Raw genomic sequence first — 11,958 nt, forward strand, 5'->3', positions numbered from 1 at the left:
TGGCCTGACCCCATGTAACCACAGCTTTGCCTTGCGACCCTTCTCCAGCCTCCTTGAGGCCTGCTCTGAAACCCTGGGCCTCATGGAGGGACTGTCTTGCCAAGGTGGGTCCCAAGTGCTGAAAACCACCTCGGCTGCTTTCAGCCTTCTCCATGGGGTAAGAGGTGGGAGAAAGTGGCAAGAAAAGCTCAAACATGGATGGAGGGGGAATGCACTGATGGCAACTAGGCAAAGGCTGGTACCCTGTCCCAGGCAGCTGTGGTGGCCAGGGGGACATGAGAGTCCTGGCCACCTTCCTCCTCCTCCTCCACCTGCATCAGGCTGATCTGCAGCCTTCTGTGGTCCTCCTGCGCCTGTGAATACAGGATGCTCACGCTAGAAGCTCTTGGATTTGAAACTTGCTAGGTGGTTTTTATTGTTTACTGCATCATTTTAATAAGGTTAACTGGAAGGACTTAATTTGTCAGAAATCACAGGAATAATTCAGATGTTGCTCTAAGTAAGTTTTTCCCCCATTGTTTATTTACTTAAGTTCAGCCACTTGAGAAATCCATTATTTGCTTGCTTCTTACTGAGCGTCTAATGATGAAAATAAATTGTTACCGCTCTTTATTGTGCATTTCCCATAAGGCTGACACGGCACAGAGAAGGAACTGGATTCTTTTCCTTCTAGCATGACACTGGGAAGATTGTTTATAGCACTTCAGCTCCAGCCCTCTGCAAGCCACCCGAGAGCAGGATCATTAAAGGCAGGATTTAGAGGCTGTGGGGTTGCATAAATTAATTGAGAGAAAAATTTGTGAGACAAACATTTTGTAATGAGTGAGTAGGGAGGAATCTGGCTTGGGTGTCATGTACCCAGCAGTTAGCTGGAGGAAGAGATCCTCTGACAAAAAAAAATTAATAAAATGATCTTGCCTTGTTTGGAGATCAGAGAGCCAAATATAGACCCTATCGCGTTTCCTTCCCTCCTCCTTCCGAAGCTCGTCCTTTTGAAGTGCACTTTCAATGGGATGTGGATAATTGACTCTGTGAACAACCGACTGAGTGCTCTGTTGATTTAACCGATTGGTCTCAGTTGCTGATTCCTGTTTTGTTTTGGATGATTTTCAGCCCAATTGCCCCATCAGCTACAATTAGTCCCGTTAATATGACAGCTGAAAGGTCATAGATGACTCGCTCTGGTTGGAGGCACAAGGGCAGCCGGGATATGCTCACAGCAAGTTGCTCTCAGCTCTGTGGTCGTGTGCCGATAGCTTGCCTAAATTGATGGTGATTGCAAATTCTGGCATAAAACTGATCAACTGACATGAGATTTCCTTCATGGGAGGGTGATGGGCTGAGAAATGAGGTTGCAGTAACAACATTTGGATGAACTTTTCTTTACTTAGACAAGAAAGCTCCTGGTTCTGTATAAAAAGGAAATGTGGCATGGCTGGGCTTCCTCTCGCTCGCCAGAGCCGTGAGGAAAGGAAGTAGAAGTGGGATGGAGCTGTAGGTGCATCCTGTGGCTCTTTCAGCAAATCCATGACTGCTGCTTTCTATGGTGCCAGTGACATCTGCCATGGTTTTGGATTTTGTCTCGTCCACACAGGATTTACACTTAGGGGAATAAAGTAGGAAAGGGAACAGCAGAGAAATAGATGGAGCATAAAGGATTGTTTGGCTTCTTGGGAGTAGCAGGGGTGAGATGCACACAGGTGCAGGTCAGATGTCAGACTCATGTGTCTCACAATCTCTCCTTGGCCACGGTATGGCCAAAACGGTATCACAAAGATGTGTGGTTGTGTACTTGGCCTTTTGTATGAGGAAGGAGACATAAGGCACCCAAAATGCCTGGATGAGCCTATCATTGAATTATATAGTCCCAAAACCTGCTTGGAAGAACTCAGTTGGAGATGGTTCACTTGCAAAGCAGGATGCTGTGCCTGAGAAGGTTCTGCAACGGTCTGGTTTTGGTTTGGTGTTATTTGGTATTTTCCTTAACTGCTTGGATGATAGAAAAGAGAATGTACAGATGTGATTTGCAGATGGCCCCCAGCTGGGAAGGGCTCCCAGCAGCCTGGCTGAGGCTTCCACATGACCTCCCACAGGCTGGGGAAGTGGCGTGAAAGGGATGATTTGTGGTTTGATGAAGACAAATGTGAAGTTTTACAGCCTGGCAGAAACTGTCAACTGCTCCAGCGCAGGATGGGGACTGTTTCCAGCAGGTGAAAGGATGCTGTTAAAAAATGCAAATAGCTTGTGGATCAGGCAAGAAATAGCATCATGAACTTCAAACAGTGTAATTTTGGGGAAACCTAAATGATAAAGACAAGAAAGTACAAGGGTAAACCATCAAGAGAGGGGAGAATCAACTTCACAGGAGATGTTTAACAATCAGCAGGGCAAACTTCTATCAAGAGTGATGTAGATATATGTGATGATGCTGCTGCTGCAAAGCACAGGTTGGAGAAGGTCTGAAAGTCTCCTCGGGGCAGGGTAAATATTTTGCCCACCCCTTTTGTTTTACTAACAAATCATTAACATTTCTGTGAGGAGTGTGCATTTTGTGAAAAATCCCTTGGCCAGAGACCAACATCTTCCTCGACCAGTTTGGTGGGAGCTTTATGCTGTGCCATCCTGGGCATGAATTCCAGTTGAAAGAGCTCAGATCTGGTCTTGCAGGAACATACAGCCTACACAAATCCCCCTTTATAACTCCAGAAGCTGCACTTTCTGCAGACATCTGTGAGGTCCAGAGGTCAGTGTGTTGCACTGAGCTTATTCCCTTTAAATCTCGTCTGGGACTCGTTCCTAGTGAAGATAGCTGGTGCTTTTAAAAAGCCTAGCAGCAGGGGACCTCTTCTGTCAGTGTGTTTCCATCCATGTTTGGGCAACACAATGAATGCAGATGTAGTAGGAAACTTTTGATTATCTATACGATTTTTCTGTGGCAACTTCAAAGTGCTGTGGTTAGTTATATTCTGAGACTTTAAATGGATATGCCTTGCGTTCAGAGCTCTGATTTAATTTTCCGGTTTAATCTATTGTCCAAACGTCATTAATGCTGTCTTTGAGGCATGGGACAGCTTTGATGGAGCCTTTTTTTAATTTCTGGCCATCACCCGGTGCAGCCATAAACAACATCCTGCCTGCTAATGAGAAAATTCAAGTTATTGCAGTCACATGTCTTGTGGAAATAGATTGTAGTGGCAGGGAAAACAAAGGACTTTGCTCATCTCCCACCCCAGCTCTGAGCACTTGGATTACTGACAGGGAGGAGAAGTTTCCACAGATGAAGATACCGCATTAAAAAGCAGTGTTGACTTAAAAATAAAATTGTTAATCTCATAGACATATAATTAATTCCTTAACCTGCTTTCATGAGTAATCTTTTCTACCTATAACCATCTAAAATGTTTCCTGATTAATGTCCTGCTGGCACATCAGCTGTTGGCCTCAACCATTCCTAACAAATCCAGGTCTGTGGAAGAATTTGCCGTGTTCTTCCCATGTGAAGTGAGGGAGCAGGATCCTCCCATACCAAGTAAGCCAGTTGCATGATGTTGATATCATTGCTTTCCACTCTCTGCCGCCTCCTGTAATACTTCTTGTCTGGGTGGTAAAACCCATGTGTGTATGACCTTAGAAAGACTTGGCAGAGGTCAGTGTGGGGAGTGAGGCACAGCCCAAGGTCTCGGCATTTGCTCCTTGTTGTGCCACGATAAACATCTGCAGAAGATGTGGGAGGGCGGCAGCTGGTTGTGATGCACAACCCCACGTTTAGCCCTGGTTTGGAGATGATAACGCAACAACAGGAGAGCAGTGACATCAGGAGGGTAAGTGCAGAGTGCGACAGTGGGCAGTTTTAGAGCACGTTATTTCTTCTCCATTGGGAAACCCATGTTATAGGAGGGGAGCCCACCCTGCAACAAACTGGCTTTATTGCCTCCAGCCTCATTGGCAGCCAGTGTATAAACTGGGTGTGATTGTAGCAGCTCCACAGCACAGGCACATCTCAGGTCTTGTCTGTGCAGGAGCTTGACTGGCAGAAACGCAGAATTGGGATATGGTGTGAGGGCTTGCTCAGGAATGAGGTTGTCTTATGGCAACGTGATTTTTCTCTGTTTGGAAAGAGGATAAAGTGGCATGGATAGATAAATATGAATGTTAGCTGATCCCTGCAGCTAGTTTTCCTCCATGGACAGGTTTTACAGGAAGATGTCCTGCTGGCTCGTGGAGAGGACTCGATACGATCCTGTTCTGGTGGTGCCTCTTGAAGTGCTGGTCTGCACCATTGCACCTTCCCTTGGTATTTCACCCTTGTAACCACACTGACCTCTTCCCAGCCTTCTCCCCTCACCAAATAAGTTCACATCCATCATTTCAAACTGTCCCTGGAAACAGCCGCTGCTGTCACACGTGTTTAGAGGACAGGCGGTTGCCGAGGGCAGGCTGGAGGATCTCCTGCAGGCCTTGTGGTTTCTGAGGTTCTCCTCTTGCCCCTTCATGTCTCTGCAGAGCACGGCTTCGTTGGCTACTCCCAAGAGCTTATGTTCAACAACACGCTGCCAGACTACAGCCAGGGGGAGACCTTCTTCACTGTTTTTGGAGTGTTTTTCCCAGCTGCCACAGGTACAGTAAGTTCTGTCCTTCTCTCCTTCCCCTACAGTCACATCTTGGAGAGGAGCAGAAGCAAGGGGTGGCTTGGTGGGACAAGTGGAACCATACTCAGCTGTAGCAGACTCATGCAGATGATTCAGATTATCCAGGCTTCCCTCCAGCATCTCAAATTTTGTGCACTCCTGTCCTGTTCACTTGAATATGCTCTTCTGTCTCTCTGTGGTCAGAAACTGCTGGTCAGCACTATGGGTTGACATGGAGGTGTAAATTCCTCCCTGCCAAGGACAAGGCTCAGGCACCAATCTTGGCCCATGCTGTCCAGCCATGAGGTATCAGGCCTTTCTAAAAAGGCTGATCATGACTCATCTTACTAGATCAGCTTTATTACTTGATTGCACTGGGAGGGTGGGAGGAGCACAGGAGGGCTTTCCCTCTGGCCTTACTGAGCTGGTGTGATGCCATCACTCATGATGCTGACCCACCATTCTCTGCACAGCATCACAGATGCATCTTTGCGTGTCAGCAGAGCTCATGCTTATGAGCTTAACTGGATCCTTTCATATTACTCATTCTCTTAAATTACTAGGAAGACCCGTGTCACCTTTCCAAAGCTGGCAATCTCCAGTTAGAATGAAATAACTATCAACTGGAGTTACAATACCTTTTGTTGATGATGGGTTTTTTTAAGCTATAAGAAATACCAATTATACGCAGTTTCCATAGCGATGGATCCTTGGATTACAGGATGAATTTTCAGAGGATTAGCTCTAAGCAACTCACTGGAAGTAGTTTGCAGAATTGCTGCAGTACAGGGAGACAAACGAGAGGGTTTTTTGAAACAGATAGACTGGAGGAATGATCTGCTCGTAGAAGACATGCATGTAGTGCAGGACTTCAAATTATTCTTGAAATTCTCTCTCCCAGCTTTTCATGCTGGCTATTGCTTCCATGTAGACTTCCTCCTGGAAGACTCACCTGCCTGAACTATTGATGCCATGGAGAAGTTGGCCCTCTTTTTGGCCATTCTGCCTGGCCCAAGCAAGTCCCCCAGCCAAAGACAGAACCTTCCCCATGTGCCCTTTCTCTGCTGCAGGAAAGCAAGTTTTTTCCCAGCTCCCTGATGATAGAAGGAGGAATAGTTATGACAAAGCTGTGCAGATAATTGCTGTGATTAGTCATGTTAAATGGTTCTTCATCACTGCTAATGCTTGGCTCCTAGGAAGAAGGCCAAAGCTAATAGATATAATTTATTTAAAGCCCTGGCAGCCTGTTGCTTTGTTAGTTAGCAGTAGTAATACCAGTAGTAATGTTCAACATTCTCTGGAAATACGATTCGGGCTGATGTATAATTACTTCGGTTGCTGCACAGCTTTTTCATGCATTCTTTTTAATTGCTTGGTTAGTTACAGGATTTAAATTATTCCTTCAGAGTACCAGTGCCAGTGGTACCATATAACACCGCTATTGCTCCTCTTATTGCTGTTTGTTGCACTGCAGAGTTCAGGAGCCTCATAAAATGTAGGGTTGTGTTTGCTGCTTAACATGGAAGAACTAGTGATCTGATGAAGAAATTTTTAAGGTAGGAGTCAAGACTTCTCTGCTGCAGGTCACAAAGGGGGAGCCTAGTGCAACTTCAGAAGAGCTGGGAATAAAGCTCACATCCCCTGGGGCAATGAGTGAGGGCTGCTTCGTCCTCCCCATCCTGCCTGACCCACACTGGCTTGGTTCACTTCCACAATGAAGGTGCGATGCCAGGGCTGCAGAGGGGACCCTGGGTTTCTCAGGATCCCACGTGCTGGAGCAGAGCTGCTTCCCGCCGCATTGCGGGTGCTGCCCGAGCCCGCCAGCAGGACAGGCACTGCACAAGATTGGAGATGACACAGCAGGGATGAGTTTGGCAGCAGCACAGGTACTAGGCTGGGGAGATGCGATGGGATTGCCAGGACCTCTGATGCAGACTGCAAGCGAGTGGCAGCATCAGTTCCCAGCAGCTCCCTACGAAAAGGAGCAACAGGGACATGCAAATGCCTCTCTGAGGCTGTCACCTCTGGTCTGTGCTGCTCCTGCCCAGCGCCATCACCAAGTGGTACCCCACTCTGACCTGGCCAAAGCACTGGAACCAAAACCCTTTGCCTTAAGTTAGATGCAACAAAGATTTGGGAAGAGTTTCAGAGCAACAATATGTTGTTTAGCTTTGAGAGGTTACTTCGAGCCACTTTGAAACAATTCTTTGACCCAAAGCAATGTTCTGTTTATCTTTTATTATTAAATCTTGTGTTTACTCTTTTTTAATTTTTAGCATATGCTACTTTACAATTTAAGATGCTGTTTTGATAACAAAGTTTTTGTAAAAAAAAATTATTAGGAAATTGTGAAATGAGATGTTTGGGCCTTTCTGAGATGAACTCTTCCTCTTTGAAGTGGAAATATTTTGATCTCTTCAGGATAAGCTCTTTATTCTCCCTCTGAAATGGTTATCTGAATTAAACTGGTTTAAATTTGGTCTCTAGGATGTACAGGAAAGTGGTTTCAAGTTGCCCATTTCCACCAGAAATAGCAGTGGAACGGAAGCTTCAGAAATACAGGCTGGTAGCTGTAATGGCAAAGGGGCAGCCGCTTTGGGAAAAGGGAGTAGGACCTGCAGGGAGACCCTCACAAGGACCGAGTAGGCAGGAGGAGCCGCTGCCTTGGTGAGGGCACTGTAGCCAGGGATGCTCGTCCCAGCCTTGCATAGACATTCTGCCTTCTACAAGCTACAGAATATGTGAGTTTACCCCTATAGAGATTCTATGCATTAACCAGATGTGATACGCGAACACCCAGTGACCCCTCTAGCCAGAGCTTTGCATGGGGAAGGGGTGCACAGCAACAGTAGCAGCAGCCATGCAGCCATCAGCGCAGCTTTAAAATGAAGTTAAACGTCATTTCTGTTGTGCAGAGAATATTTTCCTTTTTCTACTAAATCCTCAAGAGTTTCTGTCTAATGAAAGAAGCGTGTTGTCATGTGATAGCAGAAAGTAAGACGACGTTTGAAGTGGCGTTAGTGGAAAATATCATCGTGCTGAAACCAGCTCTGAAATAAACTGTATTTGGCACTTGCAAAACGACAGCAAATAGATTTAGAAGTTTTGGGCTAGGTTATCAGATGATGTAAACTGGCACAACTCCATTGAAGTCTATGGAGAGGTGCCAGCTTACATCAGTGGAGAATTTGGCCCTTTTAAAAAATTAGCTGCGGTTCTTATCTAAAATTTTCCATTCTTCATCTCTTGGGTGAAGGAAAAGAAACTTTTATATGTTGTAGTAAATTTGTTGGAAAATGCAATGGGTGTTTGCAAGCAGTGGTATCTACAGTTACAAACCATAGCTGGTAGGGTTAGAAGCTGGAGCTGGTAGGGCTGATGGTTGTGTCTAACATACAATGTAGGTGGTCCCCTCGTGCACGTATCCACCGCCTGGATGATGCCCAGGACAGGATTACGCTGGGAACAGCATCAATGTACGGACTGTCTCAGCCATAATTTCCTGGCTGAGTTGACCATGTTTTCATGCTTCCTTGTCCAGAAGCTTTGTCATTATCTGCTGTTCTCTGAGATAATGGCCAGTGTGGAAAATCCAGGCTGCTATCTCGCTGAAACAGAGAGGTGGATCATTTTCTCTGTGGACAATCTGCAGATATGACTTCTTGAGTTCAGAAGGGATTGGCCGTTTCCCTAGGGACAGGTCTGTGTCTGGAGGAAGGAACGTCCCAACCTCTCTACATTGTTGAATTTTATATGCAAGTGTAGGGCTTTTCTTCTCTTATGTAGCTGTAGTCTCTGGAAAGGCTGCTTGTGGTTACTCCCAGATCAGAGCAGTTCTCTGGAAGGGGGTGACTGAGGCTATGGATGGTGGAGATTGTTTAGTTTTTTCTGAAAATGGATCAGGTTGTCCTTTCATTGAAAAGTGGGGTGGTTAGTTTGCTGCTCGCAGAAGAGCTTCTCAGTACTGCTCTTTGGCAGCTGTCATCCTGCATGGAAAGTTACTTTTTTGGTGGTGGTAGAGAGCTGGCTTTAGCATTGTCCATGCTTCTGTACTACCAGATTGTCAATCCTTCTGTACTAGTCAGGTCTGAGGCATGGTCGCAGTGTGGAGGAGATGGCTTTGGCCTCAGTGGCTGAGAATATCCATGTTGGTTCCTTCTGTGGCGACCTTGGCCTTTGGCAGCGGTAGCCATGAGACTCTGGTGACCTCCTGGAGGTCCTGACAGGAGCTAATGGTGTGCACTGACCTGGGCCTGACCCTGGTCACTGCTGGGCAGGCCAGTCATCGATCTTGAGATCCCGTTTCTGTGGGCTGTGGCAGGTCATCTCCTGGCTGCTCCTCAATGCGTGTGGGTCTGTGAGAGGGAGACAATGAGGCAGCCTGGGCTGTGCAGTCATTGCTGCACAGATGACTCACATGTCTTGAACTTTTTTCATATTCAGTCCAGAAAACACCATTTTGGTGTTTCCCCAGTGCTTTGCTGAGGTAGGAGTTTGGATGAGAATGAGGTGAGTCAAGCTCAAGCTGGGAGATTTAGAGGTGGTGCCAGATGTTTGGGAAACTTGGCCAAGAGGCACATGAGATTAACAGCTGTCCTTCTGACAATAGCTTGCTCCCTTTGCAAGAAGAAAAAAAATCAGAGTATTCTCAGCGTTCTGCTTTGCCCATGAACTGTGAAGTCGCCAAAAAGCACTTCATAGCAGCTTCATTTAGCATGAGTTTGTGACCATTTCCATGGACTTCTGCCTTCCTAACTTTTCTCACCTCCAGCTAAGCCTACTGTATAGCTATTTAAAAGGAGCAGTGCTTGGACAGCTCTTTGGGAGCTTTATCTGAGGAGAAGTGCACCAGTTGATGTGCTTTTAGCAGTGCTGTTCAGAAGTACGTCCATGGAACAGTCTTCCAAGGGGAAAATTAAGAACTCATTTTGATTTGTAATGTTTTTGGTATGGTGTCAAGGATTCAAATCTGGTCTGAATCTGGAAGACAGCTTTTCTAGGAGTTGAGGAATGCCAGGAGCCCATGGGGGTGATGGGGCTCTGGCTCTGTGGAGAAGAGGACAGAAAAAAAATGGCTGCTGGGTGGGATGATCAAGGGGTAAAAAAAAGATGATCAAGCAAAAAATATTAATGATAAATAAATAAAACCGTGGATCAGCTGATGGGTTTGGCAACATGCGAGTCCCTTGTGCTCATTAACATGCCATCATCACAGCAGCACAGCGAGGAAAGAAAGTGTTGTGATTCCCATCTAGCAGATGGGAGATGGAGCCATGACGATGCACAGCAAAGCCTGGGATGGAGCTGGGAGATGAGCCCCTGTTCCCAATTAGCAACCCAACCGTTGCTTCCTGTTGGCAGGCCATTGATGACTATGCAAGGCCTGTAGGGAAGGCACCCATCCAGCTGAGCTGGGTTTGTCCCCTTTACCCTGGAATTTGTGCCATGTCTATCCTTCATCTTGGGAGAAAATCCTCCCAAGCAGCAGTCCGTATTTACGCTTTAAAATGTAATGGGTTGTCACTGACCTAGGGCTGTAGTCGCTGAGATTTGCAGCCTCAGAGACAGGCTTTGTCATTCTTGTGTCCTCTGGAAATGAGGGATCACTTGGCAGCCGAGCGCAGGCCGACGTGCGGTCGGTCCCCTGCTGCCGGGGCTGGCAGATGCTGTGAGCACCATGGGGCTGGCATCCTCCTCCTCATTGTTGTGCTGTGGTGATCTCACCCTGGCTCCCAGGGACCGTGAGCGCTGCTGGCTGGCACCTGGCCCATGTGTCCTTATGAAGACGTTAGGCTGACATCCGAGGAGCGAGGCAGTGATGGGCAGAAGTCAGCGTGTCAAAGAGGCTCTTCTGTCTTGCCTTCAAATTGTCCAAATTCTCATCAGGATTCTGAATCACAGATAGTTATTTATTTATTTTTATAGCAGATACCTGAAGTCTTCTAGGAAATGTTTTGGGATAATTTGATGAGAAAAGTTGTATTTTCTTGCCAAGTCTGCTATGACTCCCTCTTCAACTATGGGCAAACCCATCTCGTAACCCATTTGCACCTCAGGTTCCTAGCCTCAACATGGAGAGCCTTTGCTCCATCCTGTTTCCCTTTCTCATGTCTTTAGATGGTAATTTTTGAGGCAAAGGACTGTCACTGATTGTACAATACCCTGTACTCTGGCCTAAAATAACAGCTCAGTACTTTATTCTTAGCCCTACCACGTGTTTTCTGTGTGATGCTGTGACAGTCCTTTACTGTCTCAGTTCTTCTGTTTTCGTATCTGCACAGCAGAGATAATGCCTACTTCCAAAGCAAATCCCTTAGCTGGAAGGTGCCACCCACGTGCTGAGCACTGTTATTCCCTCTGCTAAATGCACGTGTGATCGTCATTAAACGTGGACAGGACAAGCTGTTTTGTCATGGTGGTTGTCCCCTATAAATGCAGGGGCCTGTAATGGATCTGGTAACACCGGATGCTGAATGCACCACTGTGATGAATGACAGCATTTTTCTTTTCAACAATTGGACAGCACTGTCCTCTGTGAGGTCTGCATTAAGATAAGATGTATTTTGTTCAGATTTCTGCTATTTTTTCCCCCTGTTCCCCCAGCATTGTTCAAACTGGACAAATGGCTCTTTGTATACGTGTCAGCGGTGGATTGCTTCTATTACAGATGTGAACAGTTTCTTACCAAGCAACTCATGGGAGCCAGTATTTGTGTCTGTGTGTTAAGAAATGATATAGTTACTGTTCTGAAGCAATCGATTAACTAGTTGATTAAATTATATTACATATTATGATATGTATTATATATGCTATAACTTAGATTAACAATAAATTGCATTTATGTCTACAAAATACAGGTGTGATGGCTGGGTTCAATATGAGTGGAGATCTCCAGAAGCCTGCTGTCAACATCCCCCTGGGGTCTCTGGCTGCTATTGGCACCTCGTAAGTTGTAGATTGGGGAAAATTTACTGTTTGGAGACTGCCCTGGATGTGACCAGTCCATTTCATATTCCCATCAACCTTTTATTACTCAGCCATCTGGAAAATTAAAGTCTGGCTCTCATTCAAATTATCATCCATTACCACCACCTACTCTGGGTGGGTTAGAGAAGAGGTTCATTAGCACAGATAAAATCAGTCCTTCCTCCGCAGGGTGGGATGTGCGTTGGTGTGAGAGCAGTTGTGCTGCTGCAGCCTGGCTGTCCCAGAGCGGGATGCAAAGTTCTCAAAGGCTTGGGGTGTGTGGTTTTGTCACTTCTTGATTTCAGAGTGCTTTCTGTTTCTTTATAAATAGAAAATATTTATAAAATTTTTTAAAATATATAAT

At 46.0% G+C, this 11,958-nt stretch overlaps 1 protein-coding gene across 1 annotated transcript in view; it reads left to right on the forward strand.

The window, feature by feature from the left end:
- The window catches only part of LOC104539166 (solute carrier family 12 member 8-like), a 31,375-nt gene extending 19,798 nt beyond the window's left edge, over positions 1-11,577 (forward strand). The window contains exons 5-6 of the mRNA XM_010182623.1: positions 4,504-4,617; positions 11,486-11,577. Coding sequence (XP_010180925.1) covers positions 4,504-4,617; positions 11,486-11,577 — 206 coding nt within the window. The remainder of the gene's footprint in view (positions 1-4,503; positions 4,618-11,485) is intronic.
- Positions 11,578-11,958: the final 381 nt, after the last annotated feature.

The sequence above is a fragment of the Mesitornis unicolor genome, unplaced genomic scaffold, assembly GCF_000695765.1.
Source record: "Mesitornis unicolor isolate BGI_N332 unplaced genomic scaffold, ASM69576v1 scaffold50284, whole genome shotgun sequence".
NCBI lineage: Eukaryota > Metazoa > Chordata > Aves > Mesitornithiformes > Mesitornithidae > Mesitornis > Mesitornis unicolor.